Source organism: Podarcis cretensis, assembly GCF_951804945.1.
Source record: "Podarcis cretensis genome assembly, chromosome: 10".
In the NCBI taxonomy this organism is placed as follows: Eukaryota; Metazoa; Chordata; class Lepidosauria; order Squamata; family Lacertidae; genus Podarcis; species Podarcis cretensis.
In genome coordinates this window covers 42,144,399-42,162,045 of record NC_137179.1, presented here as the reverse complement: position 1 = coordinate 42,162,045, position 17,647 = coordinate 42,144,399, and the positions used below count along the sequence as shown (strand labels likewise).

Below are 17,647 nucleotides of genomic sequence, written 5' to 3'. Positions count from 1 at the left end.
CCCCCCCACGTTCTGCAGGGAGGCACACCTGGCAATATCATTATCTATTTTTAGGTGTCAGGAAAGAAACATTTCTTTAAACCCAAGCTTTCGTCCTTAATTTGGAAAGTATTGTGTGTATTTCTGGCCTCTTTATTTCTGGCTTTGTCATGTACATTGGTATTGGTTTTATACATAGTTTTAATGTTTATATTATTTTGTAAGTTGCTTCAGGTCACTTTTTATTTTAAAAAAGCAAATAATAAATGCAATACAATGATTATTGTTATTGTTACTATTATTTTCAAGCGACATCCCTCAATCAATTTATGCATGTAAATCGGCGTAAGTTAATAAGTAACTCCAAAAATTCATATATCCATTGTGCATTGAGAAACTCATATTTATATATTTTAATATTTAGCATTGTTTAAGAATACAAGTTTAAGGTACAAAGTACATTCTAAGAAGGGTCCACAGATGGCAATATTGCATCTCTAGCTCAGTGTTCAATTTATTCCTTTAAAAAATGTTATTTGCTCTCTCTCTACACTACAAAATCATTTTACATAAATGTTTTTTGGGGGGACTAATTAGCTACCTTTACTAGTTAATCAGCTGAAATGTTTTAGCTTAATTCTAAAATATATTGCTCAGGATGCATTTTAAAACATTTCAAAATTCTAATTCTCAGCATTTGTTAGCCTGCCAACAAGTATTGCTGTGTCACAAGCTCGGGCACTTACCAACCTAGCATAATCAATCTTTAATGCTTAAAGTTGGAAAGAAGAAAGAGTTTATATACTGACCAGTGGCAAGTGAGTAAGTCAGCTATGCTATGGTTTCCATTATTTCTAGAAGTAAAATTCAGGACACAGAAGTTGGTGAGCTTTTGGGGAGGAACTGTTGAGCTTTCTTTAGGCAGTCAACCTCAAAATCCTGGACATTTTGCCTATTTTCCTAAATTCCCCCCGGATGCTATTTTCAGCAGTTAAATCCCAGACATGTCCGGGAAATTCCAGACATATGGCAAACCTAAGCTATGCAGTTACTCCTTTAAAAATCCTCTCCAGACCCAGAAGACTGTAATAACCCAGTCATATCACTTTGGGGGCAAGATGCTCAAGCAAGTGGCGGTTGTCTAATGTTAATCTCCCTTGCTTGAAACATATTATCTAGATCCATTTCAATCCTGTTTCAGGTCTGGATTTGGCACTGAGAGCCTTAAATTTCCCTGATGCATGACCTCTGTAAAGAGACACAAATGGGGCTTTGATCATTCTCTTCGATCTTTTGGCAGCTTTTGATACCATCAACCAAGGAATCCTTCTAGACAGGAGACTCTGTGACTAGGAGGCATTGCTTCTATTTGTAAAGTCAATTCCAGAAGGCAGCATTGTGGAACTTCTGCTCAACCTCACCATTGCTGCCACCACCACATCCTTTTAGACATCCATATAAAGTGGCTGGGTGACTTCATCCAAAGATTCCAGCTCACATGTGATATTCCAGTATGTTGCCATTAACATTCTGTCCCATATCAACACAACAGTCTATATGCAAGCGCACATCCACAAACACAAAATGATGCAGAGTTGCAGTACTTGCTACTGTTTTGGACAGACTCTTGTCACTCAGATAGCTTCATTACCAGCCAACTAGTACTGACCACTTCCAGTGCTTGGAATGAACTAGCTCAAAAATTTCTGAACTACACCTAAAAGTAATCGTTGAGTGAATTGCGTTCATTTTGAGGTAGAACCTGGACACTCAGCTTTCATTTAAAGATAACTCTCTCTATATATATATGGGTTACACCACAGAGCCTAGGGCTTGCTAATCAGAAGGTTGGCAGTTCAAATACGCGTGACGGGGTGAGCTCCCGTTGCTCGGTCCCAGCTCCTGCCCAACTCACAGTTCGAAAGCACGTCAAAGTGCAAGTAGATAAATAGGTACCGCTCCGGCGGGAAGGTAAACAGCGTTTCCGTGCGCTGCTCTGGTTTGCCAGAAGCGGCGTAGTCATGCTGGCCACATGACCTGGAAGCTGTACGCCGACTCCCTCAGCCAATAAAGCGGGGTGAGCACTGCAACCCTAGAATCTTCCGTGACTGGACCTAATGGTCAGGGGTCCCTTTAGCGCGCGCGTGTGTGTGTGTATATATATATAAAAAACTTAGAAAGCAAATGTGGAGCCAAGGCTCCAAGGTTTATTAGGCAGATGCTGCTGTTGCCAATGGCAATTACTCACTGTTGCTAAGCAATCAGAAGAATGGAATGTGAAGCATTTCCTGTATCTTTCCTACTGAAGAGATTTACTCTCTTCCAATGGGAGAAGCCTGCAGCAAGAAGCACAGGTACAGAAGCAAAGCAAATGATGCCTTGTGCATGGCTGTGTTGCTGACATAAATGAAACAAGTTAAGCCTCTTCTACAACTGAAATACAATTATATGCAAAGCTTTACCTGTGGCTATTCTGGCACACATCCTATTACTTGTGCGTGGCCCTTTTCTTTCTTTTTCTTTTTACTTTTGGACCCTACACTCCAACACAGCTTCTATGTATATTGCCCAAAGAGGATTTTTTAAACTTGGTTTTCAGGCTATGTGTATATATACATATTGCCTTTTCATTCTGCTTCATGAATATAACCAAGATGGCTTTTGCCTACAAAAGTTCATTCCAATGAACTAACTCATACTCGAGGTATCACAGCATTCTTGATCTTTTAACATGTTTTATGGGCAACCACAGCTACAGTAAAACCTTTCATCTGGCTATTTTGAGGTTCAAACAACACTAACACAATTCTGTTTCTAAAGACCCCATCGAGGTCCTGCATTCCTTAGTATTAATAACCTTTGTAAGTTTAAATGCATCCCACAAGCCTACTAATTCTATTTTATATCTATGATCATATAAATGCTGACATTTTCTTTAAAAGGTCCTCATCTTTGCATTTCAGAGATCTTATTTTTATTTATTTTATTATATGGTTATCTGCAGAAATGGCATAATAAGTGACCAATCTCCAAGAAGGGGCCGCTGTGTTACCATGCCTTGAGGTGACTATTCCTTGAGGCTGCTATTCACTGCGTAGACCACTGCATTCTATTCTAGCAGGCCTATTCTGTTCTACCAGGCCTACCAGGGAATCAATATTACACACCAACACACAGTGGTCTATTGATATTTGTTTTAATTTTCTTTTTGCTTTTAACTTGCTTTTAACTTTTTATTATTTTATTGTTTGGCTGTACATTTCTGATACAGTGGTATACAAATATTTTTAAATAAATAAAAATAAGTCCTTCTTTCTTTGGTAATCATTCGTAGCTGTGTAAGATCGTCCTTCATGAACACGGTCTTATTAGTGTGTCTGTAAGTGACTGTGGAGGCCAATTCTGGATCCACACGCCCTTGCACAGTGGGTACATAGGTTTTCGGGCAGGAGTTGATCATAGTGAGGATTTGCCAAATGTGTCTTCCTCTTAGCTCATTTCTCCCTTTCGTCCGGAGTTTGTGCTTCTTCAAAGTCCATGGTAAAGGCTATTCTCCAATTGGAGTGCTCGCAGTATAGTATAGACAGACATAGCTGCTCTGTCTGTCAAGGATCAGGACTGTTGCTATACTATTTATTTTTACAGTAGATACATATTTAATGCTCTTATAGAAAAAAGGGACCCACTAGGAACCCTTTTCTATCTTTCTACTTTTACAGTGATGTTTAGTCTTAATGAACTTGATATTTGTAGATAGTCTGCAGAAAAACCCACCCACAGTGAATCAAAATGTTTCACTTAAAACAGATGCACGTATTAAGGCAGGTCACTGGGAGAAGGGATTTGGCAGTTACCGTATTTTTCGTCCCATAGGACGCTCCGTCCCATAGGACGCACCTAGTTTTTTTGGGGGGGGAAATAAAGGGGGGGGAATTCCTTTATTTCCCCCCCAAAACCAGGGAGTTCCCGCAGGGCTCCCCAGGCTGCGGATGTCTGCTTCAGGGCACCTCGTGCACTGGGCGGCAGGCTGCTATCCGCAGCCTAGGGAGCCCTGCGGAAGTTCCCGCAGGGCTCCCCAGGCTTGCTGATAGCTTCCTGAAGCCTGGAGAGCGAGAGGGGTCGGTGCGCACCGACCCCTCTCACTCTCCAAGCTTCAGCGAAAGCCTGTATTCGCCCCATAGGACGCACACAGATTTCCCCTTCATTTTTGGAGGGGGAAAAGTGCGTCCTATAGGGCAAAAAATACGGTATTTCCTTAAGAACAATCAGCAATTATTTATTGTGTAAGATGCTTTTAATAGCTTCAACAGTAAATGCTATATGTGCTATTGTTAATGCCACATCGATGTACAGAGGTACCTCAGTTTTTGAGCGCCTCGGAAGCCAAACATTTCAGAAGCTGAATACCAAAAACCTGGAAATAAATGCTTCCATTTTTGAACGCGCGTCAGAGGTTGAACAGCTTCTGTTGCGTGTTTTTCAATTTTCTCCACTGAACTTGCAGCCAGCCCTTTGCACCTCGGTTTTCAAACGTTTCAGAAGTCAAACGGTCTTCCAGAGCAGATTACATTTGAGAAGCGAGGTACCACTAGACTCTGTTACTTAAATTCCCTGGATTTAACAGTGCATATATTAAACATAGGGCCTTACAACCTGAAGCACAGTCTCAGCCCAGAGCTCATCAACAAAAGTGCAGGGACATCCATTTATTAACTCTGATATCTCTGTTTAAGCACACTTGCTGACCAGCAGCGTTATAAAAGCAAAATGTGTACAAACACAAACATCTGAACCAACTATAGAAATCTAAAGGTGTACCTCACTTCCCATCCCTGTCTTGATTACAGAAGAATCCATTTTGCCTCCCTTGGTGGTCGAGCCATGAGAGAGAATGCATAGAATTCTTAAACCTGCTCTTCTAGATTGGCACTAGAAGCTCTCTGCTCAATTATCTATGTGTCTTCTCAACACAGACCTGAATGATTTATCAAAACATGTCAAGTCAATTCTCCCACTTTCAAATCAGAAGGACATATTTCTACTCCTAATAATTATTCAGAAGCTACCAACAGCTGACTAGCAAAAAAGATTTGAGCAGTAATATCATCTTCAAGGGAGAAAAGATCAGAACTAAAGATTACCTAATACTTGATCACATTATTCCACTGAAAAAATGATTAAATATATAGGTTTGACTCCTAGGATAGGCTAAAACAATTAAGTTTATGCCAGGAAAGCTTACTGTCTCTTCACCTATGCAGCCAACTGCACCTCCCCACAAAAGCCTCTCCAGAGAGCAAAGGGGTGCTGAACCATTTGGGATAGGGTGGGAATTTTAATTCCATTAGCTTTGTTAAGTCAACTTATCTTAGAATTCAAGTCACAAGATTCATTCTCACATTAAGGTTTTATACAACCATAGCCAAAATATTGTATAGGCAAGTGGATGATAACATTATGATGCCTATTTTTAAAAACGAACTATAATTAATTAATTCTGTTCTCTTTAAGATCTGAATTGTCTTCATCCTTAAAGCAATCACTAAGACTACAAATTAGGTAAGGTAAAGGTAAAGGACTCATGGACGGTTAAGTCCAGTCACATTCGACTATGGGATGAGCCAGATCTCACAGAAACACCATTTACCTTCCCACCACAGCAGTACCTATTTATCTACTTGTGCTCGTATGCTTTTGAATTGCTAGGTTGTCAGGAGCTGGGACAAAGCAACAGGAGCTCACCCCATTATGCGGATTCAAACTGCCAACCTTACGATCAGCAAGCTCAAGAAGTTCGGTGGTTTAGACCAGAGTGCCACCTTTACTAGACATTAGATAAGACATGGGACCTTACACAAGACATGCAACCTTACATTACTATAGTTCTGTATCTAGCCTAGAATAAATGACTAAACAACAACAACGCAAATATTTAATAAGTATGTTTGCTTCAGACATGAATCTTAGAAAGCTTGCAGAAAGCTTTAAACTTTAAAGCTTTAAACTAGTATTGGCACAAAAGAAATATTTTCTTTTACTTTTATCAAACATGAAAGACAAAAGCCCTCTGAATAGTCCTTTCATGATATATATTACACAACGAAGGATTCTGATTTAGAACAGCAGTAGGCAATTTGAAATACTACGCATGATTTTCCCCCCAATGCATTAACCACTGAAAAACATTGTCTGCATTTTCTTGCACTGGAGCCACACTTGCATGTTAAGCAGCAAATGTTTTGACTATTTTATCAGCCTAGATGAAAATGTATTCTGATAATCTCCTTGCATTTCAGCATTACAGTACTCAAAGATGCCTTGCTGGAACCTGAAGATGTTCTTTCAATTATTGCTGATTACATACTAGCTTATCAGGTTTGATAAGATGGTAAGGGTTGAGATGTTCCAGTTCTTTCTGCAAGTCCACAGCTCTACTAAATATCCTACCCTGCTCCCACCCAGCCACCCATTCAATGAAGTCACTGCCTCAGTTGAAACAAGAAGCTGAGCTAAAATTGCCTTCCCAAAGGTGTCCAAACCTAATTCTCCCCAAGTAAAACACTGCACCTAAGAACAGTTCTCTTATTAGTCTGACTCACACCTGACAGAAACTTAGAGAAAGTTTCCCATCTAGATACAAAGCACACTAGAACATATAACTTAAAATCTGACAATAAAGAAATAGAAATATGTCAATAATCAGATTTAAAAAAAAAAAAAACTTCGGCTGTAAAGTGAACTGAATGAAGTTGAATTTTAGGGAAAATATTTGCAGGAGTGTTCTATTAAAGTCCTATACAAAACCTTTCCTTTCCCACTTCTTAGATAAATGCCCCAGCATCTTGGTTTCTCTACCGGCAAACCAAGTTTAGGCCTGAGCTATCTCTGACCTCTACCACTTTTACAGCCTTACCTGGAAAAGGCACAAGTTGAATGTGGAACATTCTGCATTCAAAGCATGCTCTCCGCTACCTTGCTGGGTTCTCCTCTATCAATTCCCCTTTCAGCTCATTAAAAAGCTGCATTTTTAATAATGCAGCAGAAATTTCATCAAATGAAATTTTTAGATTTGTTCATCAATCTTACTCAGTTATAACTCTGGACACAATAAGAAAGGCCCTAGGGTCACATATCCATATAGTAGATCCTTAAGAACCTATGATCCTTCCTGCCTTCTTCGTACAATTCCTTTAACCCCTTATAAATATATATACGCATGTGTGCGCGCACACAGAGAGATTATTATACATGATGAATTAATATCAAACGAATATGTAATTGTAATCACTTTCGGGGAGAAAAAACATAGCCGACAAGCATAGTGCCATATTTATAATATGGGAAGAATGTGTATAAAAAGTGCAGCTCAGAACTTCCGGGTCGGCGCCATCGCCGAATGGCGGACTCCCTCCGAGCTCCGGAGGGAGTCGGCTGGGTAGGGGTCGGGTCCTGCAGTGCCGGCGACGCGGGGACCCTCAAAAACCATGGGCGGAGATGCCCATGGACTTGGTGACTCGGCGGGCACCATTTGCGCCCCCCCGACCCGCGAAGGAGCCTTTTTAAAGGCTGCGGAGCGGGTGACGGGGGGGTGTGGTGCTGTGAGTCCAATGCTTCCCCTGCCCAGCGAAGCCGCATGCCATTCGGTGGAGAGCAACGACTTCTTCTTTGAAAATTTCGGATTTGGACTAAAAGGAACAACCCGTGAGTAAATTGATTGGACTTAAAAGGGAAATTTGATCTTTGAATTTGGAGCGAGTGGGGGGAGTGCAAAAAGGAAGTCCGCCCCCCCCCCCCGTTGTAGATGGCTCAACGCAAGGATTTGACAACTAAGATCGAGAGATGAACTTGTTTACCTGAAGAAAAAAAATTTTAACTTCACGAAGGGAAATTACAATAATTGTGCTGGAGGAGAAGACTGATTTGTGGGAACTAAAATGCAACCCCCCCCCCCCCCGGGAACCGGGAACGATCCGCTATGAGAGACTGGTGAAGAGACACAGAAACTTTGACAGCTGTTAAAGTAGCTGTCAAAGCAGGAAAATAAAAGAGAACTTTGTTACGATGGCTTTGCTGGTTAGATTTGTTACAATTTGGACATAAATTATTGGAAATAAAGGCAACAAGTTATTTGACTTTTGGGTCTGATTTTGAAAGAAATTAAGTTACCATATTCCCTCTAGAGGGAGGCTGGGACATTGCAACAGTAGCAGCAAGTGGAAAAATACTATGAATTTGAGCAGGATCTGTTATCTCTTGGGAAAGCTGCAAAAACGAAGCATTATTTTGTCTACAGAGGTTTCTATACTAAAGGAGACAATGGATTTATCTATTGAAGAAAGGAAGGGACTTGACGCAAGTTATGTTCCTGAATAACAAAAGCCTCTGTGGAGAACAAGAAGTTTCTGAATTAGAAGGTTTCTGCAGCAGAACAGGAAAAAGCAACCTGAGGAATAAGAGCTGGACCAAATTTGAAGCCGGAGTATTTGGAACATCCAGACTTTAAAAGGACCAAGAAATAGAATTTAAGTTAGACTCTTAAACATAGAGGTCTGGATGGAAGAACAATGACTTTTTCTGAGAGTTTTTTCGAGATTGGACTTTCTGAAATTAAAAGCTATCAAAAGACGGCAAAGTGGAGTTGAGATATAGACGTGGATACACCAGGCTGGCAGTAGACAATGGATGAACTTTGGGGATTGGAACCGGGGAATGGGGGGGGGGGAGATTTGGAATCCAAAGGCTGTAAAATTATATATTATTTCTTTCTTTTCTTTTTTCATGTTTGTTGTTTGAAAATAGGGGAATTCGTGGAAGGGAAATGGGGTCGATCTTAGGGAATTATATAAAATATAAGGAGAAATGGTTCATTAAGATAAATAAGATAAATTAATTTGGAATAAATGGGTTATTTAAAATTACAAATAAGGTTTTAAAATTTGGGGTAAGAATCTGTGGAATCAATTTAAGGGAAATGGAATACAAGAGGGGGAGGGGGGGAAGTCCGGGAAAGATGCCACTGAAACCAAGTGTAAATCATATTTGTTTTTTCTTTTTTTCTTGCTATCTTTCCTTTTTATTCTGGAAATTTTTTAATAAATATTATTAAAAAAAAAAAATAAATAAAAAGTGCTGCTCAGACAAGAATTCAGCTCAGGAATCCCTTCAATGTCCATAATGAAGATTTTGTTGGTTTCTGCTCTCTTCACTGTGCAGCGAAATGCTTGTCACAAGACAATGTTTACATTCCAGTCAGAGTTGCTGTTGGGTTTTCCCACGGGAAAGGAGACTGGATGTGACGTACACTGGTTTCCTGTTTTTCACAGTTCTCTCCGTGCTTCAGAGGAGAGAGGATGCTTTCTCTGCTCCGGCAGAGGCAAGATGTTTTTCTGTAATCTACCAGCTTTGAAGTGTAAATAAAGTAATATAGAGTATGTGGCATGTACTCCTCATCATTCCGCTGTGCTTGGGACACTGCAAATTCAACAGATTTATACTAGCAAAAATGTAGCAAAAATGTAGCAAAAATGGAGACACAGTTCATTCTACTTTCACTTTGTTACTTGCATCTTAAAATGCACAGATAATGCACAGATAATCCTCACTAACACTGATATTCATGAATATTCTCCCATACACCTGTAGTTTCCACTGAAGCCTGTTGTGGTGCTTGATCATACTGATTCACAGATATGAACACCAGCAATTGAGGCACACAGTGTTTTATTAGTTTGGCAGGACATTTTTTTCACAAAGGCATCCACATATGGCAAACTGCAAGACTGAGATAAACATAACATAAACTGGCTTCAATCTGGTCACTAAAACAACTGAAAGGCTCATCATATGCAAAAGTCTTTTAAAAGACAATGGGTGTTTCTATCATGTTCATTTTGGAAAACACATTTATGTTAGATTCAGTTCTTTTTCAGATGTAAACTCAAACCTAATCAGCACACTTAAATAAATGGCAAATTCTATAAAAATACATTGTCAACACATATTTTATTGAAAGTTCCATTTAATTTTCCAGAGACATAATTCTTCCTATTTCTACGGTGTATTTTCTTACATAACCAGGGGTTCTTAAATTCGTATTCAGAATTAATTATAGTTATATGGCATTTTTTAATTGCATATGGTCAATCCGATGCAACATTTTGGTTTTAATACATATTCTTTTTATGCTTTAATTTTTTATGCAGTAAACCTTTAAAATTACCTTGCCGGTTCACTTCATTTTGAAGCAACTCTTCCATTGCCTCTTCTTCAGCAATATCTAATGGAGTGTCCCCTTCACTATTTACAGCTCCTACATGTGCTCCTTGACTAATTAAATATCTGAAACAGAAGAAATAGCTTGTTGTTAATATGAAAGCAAACCTTTTGATACAAGTACTAAATACATTTAAATATAAACCAAAGCCTCACACACACTAAAGGGATGGTCTCTGATAGCACCACCTTCAAATGACTTTTCCTAACGTGCTGTCAATCATACAAGTTCTTAATGTTTTCTTTAAAAAACAACAGCTCTCCAAGTGCTTAGTTTCTAACAATAAGCTTCACATCAATTTTTGAATTATTTCAACTGGATATACTACAGTAGTACCTCGGTTTAAGAACAGTCTGGTTTAAGAACAATTTAGTTTACAAACTCTGCAAAACCGGAAGTAGTGCCTTGGTTTGAATACTTTACCTCGGTCTAAGAACAGAATCCGAACAGTGGAAGGGCCTCATTGGGGAAAGTGTGCCTCAGTTTAAGAATGGTTTTGGTTTAAGAACGGACTTCCGGAATGGATGAAGTTTGTAAACCGAGGTACCACTGTACTTGAGTTGATCTACTTGGCATTTTCTGCTGCTGCCCCGTGTTATGGAATACCCTTTATTCTGCCATACATGAAGCCGCAACCACCAGTTGTTTCAGCTATCTTGTAAAGACTTATTTGTTTGGGCTTCCTCCGACCCAAAAGAACAGAACCTGTTTTATGTATATGAATCTTCTTCCTATTTGTTTTTATATGCTTTTATGCTGCTGCTTTACTGGTTTTAAGATGCATTTTATATATTAAGAGAATTTCATAAGATTAAGTGATTTACCTCTTGCTGCCAGAAGGCCTTTTAACAGGACATGCCAAGAATGGAATCTGGTACCCTCTGCATGCAAATCAAGTGCTATATACCCTTCTCAACAATAAAAACTTAGACCAAGATCAAGTGCTGCGAAGAGATATGGCATCACAGTGTAATGTAAAAATGTCTTCTTGGGCCAGATGGAAGAAAAGATATGTGATCATGTGATGGATAACAAACTAGACACTGAAGGGGGATGGGGTAAAGAGAGAAATAAAAAAGCTGTGTCAGCAGTAGAAAATTGCCTTCAAAGCAGAGACAACTAGTTTGGAACACACCTCTTCACAGCAAAAGCAGCTCTTTAGTAATTAGCCTGTAATTTGTTGAAGTTGTATGCAGTTTGTTTGCTCAGTTTCATGGCATTAGAATTACTTACACTGCTAATGCCAACTTCAGAACTAAGAGTAGAGAACAACCTACAACGAATTATTTCTGTGATGCTGCAAAACTGAGTAAACGGAACACATATATATGTGTAAGCAGAATGAAGGTAAACAAGTGAGCAATGGCACTGTGCCAAAATTTTCAAATGGCAGCTATATCCTCCCTTTCTAAATGAATCTAGAAGTGAATGTTACAGATAGGTAGCCGTGTTGGTCTGCCATAGTCAAAACAAAATTAAAAAAAATCCTTCCAGTAGCACCTTAAAGACCAACTAAGTTAGTTCTTGGTATGAGCTTTCGTGTGCATGCACACTTCTTCAGATACCTGAAGAAGTGTGCATGCACACGAAAGCTCATACCAAGAACTAACTTAGTTGGTCTTTAAGGTGCTACTAGAAGTGAATGATACTCTAATTTCTTTCTATACCTACAGGCCAACTCACCTTAGAAACAAAGATGCCATTACTGAGCCACATACAGGGGGGCTGATGTTGACAAATGTGTGATGTGGGATCAACACTTATTCATGCATCAATTTTATTTTATTTAGTTTTTTTCAAGGAAATACAAATGTATACAGACAGACAAACATGCAAGTCTGGAGAAATAATAGTTTTTCACTTGAAAGATGGGGGTTGTGGTACAGTAAATAGTCAAACCATCTATTACAACACAAAAAAAGAATGCAAAAGGTGCTGCATTGACGCCAATTCATCCAGAGAGTAAAATAAATGTATCTGTATCCTGTTTCAAGATCTTCTCTAAAGAGTAGTAAGAGGGATCTTTTATCCCTGATCTTAGCGCTAAGCACCAAAGCACTGAGCTTGGAGATGAATCCCCCTGTCCGCTCTTTTATGAACATTGCCTTTTAAACTTTGAACAGATCCTTGAGTGTTGGAGTGGGAAGAACTTGAATGGTGATGGAGCGGGTGGAAGGGAGAGCTGTCTGACAGCATGTCTGGTTAGCAGACATTGTGTGTGCTAAATGTGTGTGTGGCAGGTACATATGTGCTTATATGCCACACCAATCAATTTTTATTGCAGTCAAAGACCAGACAGCAAAGACTAGCCACACCCACCATGGGCATGTGGTCAACAGACAGGTGGGAGACCATCACTGTGGCCCTGGGGATTAGTCAACCCTGCCTTAGATGCCTTTGCTTAAAGATCAGATAAGCACCATTTCAAGAAGTTAACCTTAAGGGATTATACATTTCAAGTAATCTTCCCTCTCCAGGAGCAAGCCATACATGACATGGGGTTTCTCAAAGTTCCTTGAAACATCAGCACATCAGAAGTTAAACACAACAGAAGTATGTAGACTAAAACAACTATTAGGCAAAACATTCCCCCTGTAATGTCATCTCAGGGCCTTTCTGACTATAAGATCTATGATTTTTATTTTTATTTCGCTGACTATACTAAATTAAACTTTGAATATATTAAAATAGTAAGTACTCAGTTTGGTATATTAAAATTAAATCTAATAATGAAAGATCTGCCCTAATATTGTTTTTGCCATTGGCATCCTTTCGTTGTTACTAATGAACTTAAGAAATTGAAAAAATTCATTGGAGAACACAATTACTGGAAGGAATCAAGTTGATTCCCTGTCTATGTATATAAAAGAAAATAGCAACTTTTGTAAAATCTTCCTGGAGGTAATCCATAGTCACTGCAGGCATCCAAGTTACCATATTTTTCGCTCTATAAGACGCACCTAGTTCTAGAGGAGAAGAAGAAAAAAAGTTCTCTCCCTCCCTGCACAGCGCCCCTTCAGTGAAGCGGCAGGAGAAGCAGAGCCCCTTCCATTTCTCCTCCCGCTTTGCTGAAGGGGTGCTGCACAGAGAGGGAATGCTGCACAGCGGCTCTCCAGCGAAGCAAAGCCAGGAGAGCAAGTGGGGTGAGTGCACACCAATCCCTCTTGCTCTCCTGGCTTCAGCGAAAGTTGTGCAGCCTGCATTCGCTCCATAAGACGCAAACACATTTCCCCTTACTTTTTAGGAGGGGGAAAAGTGCATCTTATAGAGCGAAAAATATGGTATTTAAAAGTCTGTCATTATAGGAACCTGTGGTGTATCCACATTTAGAATACTATTTAAAGTTGAGGCTATTCTGTTTCCAGAATAGTATCAGAACTGGAAGTACTACAAAAATTATTTACTATCTTTAAACTGAGGCTTCGTCATCTACATAAAATAACCTAAGCTGATAAATTATAAACATTGTGGAGACTAAAGTCCTCATGACAATTTTAAAAAATTCACTGTGATATGAATAAAAGGTTTCTGCTATGACTGATCCTAAAAGTTCATAGATTATCATAACTGATTTCATCTTGTTTCTCTGCGCATCTCTTCTGTCAGCTTCATGTTAAGACGGCAGGTCATGAAATACATCAAGAGTCTGAGACAGCATTTAATAAACTTAGACAAGGGGAAGCCTTCCAGATGCCTTGAACTGCAATTCCCATCACTCCCAGTCAGCACAGTCAATGCTAAGGAACATTGGGAGTTTTAGTCCAAAACGTCTAGAAGACACTACATTGGCTCATCCTGGTTTAGACATATAAGTGGAATATAAAGTCTATCAGAAGCTTGTTAATTTTAAGTAATATATAGAAAATTCATGTCCTGAGGCAATACCTATGAATTATTGACATTGGTGATGAAAAAAAGCAGGAGGGAGTGGCTACTTCCATGAGGTATGACTTTTGAGCTAATAATAATAATAATAATTTTATTTATACCACATCCATCTGGCTGGGTTTCCTCAGCCACTCTGGGTGGTTCCGAGCAGAATAGTAAGGTAAAGGTAAAGGTACCCCTGCCCGTACGGGCCAGTCTTGACAGACTCTAGGGTTGTGCGCTCATCTCACTCTATAGGCTGGGAGCCAGCGCTGTCCACAGACACTTCCGGGTCACGTGGCCAGCGTGACGAAGCTGCTCTGGTGAACCGGCACCAGGGCAGCACACAGAAACGCCGTTTACCTTCCTGCTAGAAAGCGGTACCTATTTATCTACTTGCACTTAATTGTGCTTTCGAACTGCTAGGTGGGCAGGTGCTGGGACCGAATGACGGGAGCTCACCCCGCTGCGGGGATTCGAACCGCCGAACATGCGATCGGCAAGTCCTAGGCGCTGAGGTTTTACCCACAGCGCCACCCGCGTCCCTGAGCAGAATAGTAAAAACAATAAAAAAATTAAAAACTTCCCTAAACAGATGTCTTGCAAAAGTCAAATAGTTGTTTATTTCCTTAACATCTGAAGGGAGGGCGCTAAAACCAAGGAGGCCCTGTGCCTTCTAAATTCTCCGCAGAATATTCTCCACAAACAGTAAATTCTAATTTAAGAACCAATTTTATAATCCACATTTTAAAAATCTAGTAAATAATAAGTCAATCTGTGATATTGCCAGTGTAAGTAATAAATAATGATTTTTTTGATCAAGTTACATTACTGGGCTTTGTATCATTCACCGTTGGCACTTCTGAAATGTGAACTACAGAAAACATTTTTTGTTTTGTTTTAAAAATGCCATTCATTTAATCTGATGAACATTTGAATTCATATGTATTTCAACTATATGTAATAGCCTTTTTTTCTATTTTGGTGTGACCTTATTCCTAGCAATTCTATACCCTTGGCCATACAGAAAATAGCTATAATGCTTTATACACTTAAAGTACCTAGACCTATACAATTATGTGTAACGGCATGTGAGGTGACCTTGATTTAAACAGTTGACATTTCTATATTTTTATTTAATGCCAGTAACTGGTTTTTGCAGTGCCATTCAACAAGGTGCCATTTACCAGAGATTGACATTGTGCAGACGAAGATGGTGACTTATTCTCTTAAGATGTTTGAGGAGTCAATATAAATTTATAATCATTTGAGACTTGTTACTTAAAGCCTAGGATGCAAGTGGCGCTGTGGTCTAAACCACAGTGCCTAGGGCTTGCCGATCAGAAGGTCGGCAGTTCGAATACCCGTGACGGGGTTAGCTCCCGTTGCTTGGTCCCAGGTCCTGCCCAACTCACAGTTCGAAAGCACGTCAAAGTGCAATTACATAAATAGGTACCGCTCCGGCGGGAAGGTAAACAGTGTTTCCGTGCGCTGCTCTGGTTCGCCAGAAGCGGCTTAGTCATGCAGGCCACATGACCCGGAAGCTGTACGCTGGTTCTCTCGGCCAGTAAAGCGATATAAGCGCGGCAACCCCAGAGTCGTTTGCGACTGGACCTAACGGTCAGGGGTCCCTTTACCTTTAATTAAAGCCTATTTTTAAAACAAATTTATTTCTTGTGACAATTTATCAGTTATAATTTAAATATATTGTGTGTTTTCTTACTTGTCTGAGCAGATAGTAATTTGCATTTCTGATGTTATGTAACTTGTCATTACTGGTTATTTGTGTTTTATTTTCTGGAAAAAATAGCATTTATTTTAAACATATAAATTTTATTAGTGTTGCACTGAAAATACTGTACCATGTAGATATGCTTACTAAAGAATGTACTCTTGTAGCAGACCTGAGTCTTTTTTGTATACCTTTTACTTTAAAAGCTACATTTCATACATACAAAACATAATTAGAATTCAAATTGATGGTAAATATATGGTTGGTGACATGCTTAGTGATTAACGTGAGTCATTCACACTGAATTTTCAATTTCAAGTTTGGTGCAAAAAAATCAAAGACTGGTATGAATTCACTGCATTGCCCCATTGAATTAAAGTATCTGTACAGTTTTTTGTTACTATCTGAACAGGTTTACCCATTAATAAACATGTATATTGAGGGACGCAGGTGCCGCTGTGGGTTAAAGCCTCAGCGCCTAGGACTTGCCGATCGAAAGGTCGGCGGTTCGAATCCCTGCGGCGGGGTGCGCTCCCGCTGCTCGGTCCCAGCGCCTGCCAACCTAGCAGTTCGAAAGCACCTCTGGGTGCAAGTAGATAAATAGGGACCGCTTACCAGCGGGAAGGTAAACGGCGTTTCCGTGTGCAGCTCTGGCTCGCCAGATGCAGCTTTGTCACGCTGGCCACGTGACCCGGAAGTGTCTCCGGACAGCGCTGGCCCCCGGCCTCTTAAGTGAGATGGGCGCACAACCCCAGAGTCTGTCAAGACTGGCCCGTACGGGCAGGGGTACCTTTACCTTTACCTTTAAACATGTATATTAACTAATTATATCATTTTCAATGCAGTAAAATGAATATTCTCTTATTTTAAATGAAAATTCTCTAATATTCTCATTAATCGAGAATATTCTCCAAAAAATTATTCTTAAGAATTTAACATCACTAGTCAGAAGTCCCATTTTGTTCAGTAGGTCTTATTTCCAATATGTATGCCTAAGATTGCTAACTTCGTTGCATGCACAGAGAGCCAAAATGCCTCACTTGTATGCTGATAAAGTTCAGCAGATGGTTCTCTTAAAAACAGTTTAAATCATTGTTACATTGGTGTGCACTAAGGAAATGCAAGTAGGAGCAGCAACAAATTGTTGCAGCAACTGTTAAACTTAACACAGGCTTTAAAATAAGGAAGAATAAAAATTGGAATAGAGAATGCTAGAAGTAGAAGTCATATCTTTATGTATTTAAATCCATTCTTTTCAAAGAAAAGCATACTGTACAAAGCTAAACTATCATCATCTATGGAGATCACTCGTAGCCGAGTAAGTTTGTCTTCCATGAACACAGTCTTAAGAACCACAGTGATTTCCTAATATTAAATGAGTAACAAGGTAAAAACAAAAACCAGAAAATGCAATCTTATGAATACCTTGAGTGATCCAGTATTCTATAGTGTCATCCTAGTCAAAAAATATTCAGTGTGGGAGGCATCTCAAAATATGTTCTTAGATGTTATGCTCATTTCAACCTATTTAACATCTGAGACACAAGCAAATTAATCCATTGATAGTGTCCATTTTTTATTGACCTTAAGAAGCCACTCAATTAAAAAGCAAAGTACAGGAAAAGGAAGTGACTATTAAAACAATGAATGATGGTCAGACCGTCATCACCACTACCATAACAAACTATGGCTGCCAATCCCCTAGACTTTTGTTTCCCAGCCAATACTTAATCATGGAGTATCTATGATAGTCTGCCCCATCAGGTTACTAACATCAGCAGCACCAGAAACTGAGG

At 39.5% G+C, this 17,647-nt stretch overlaps 1 protein-coding gene across 6 annotated transcripts in view; it reads right to left on the bottom strand.

Moving 5' to 3' along the window:
• Positions 1-17,647, bottom strand: part of PPP1R12A (protein phosphatase 1 regulatory subunit 12A) — a 94,677-nt gene that overhangs the window by 43,326 nt on the left and 33,704 nt on the right. For all 6 annotated transcript variants that reach the window (XM_079991818.1, XM_079991819.1, XM_079991814.1 and 3 more), the window contains exon 3: positions 10,199-10,317. In XM_079991818.1, the coding sequence (XP_079847944.1) occupies positions 10,199-10,317 (119 nt within the window). The remainder of the gene's footprint in view (positions 1-10,198; positions 10,318-17,647) is intronic.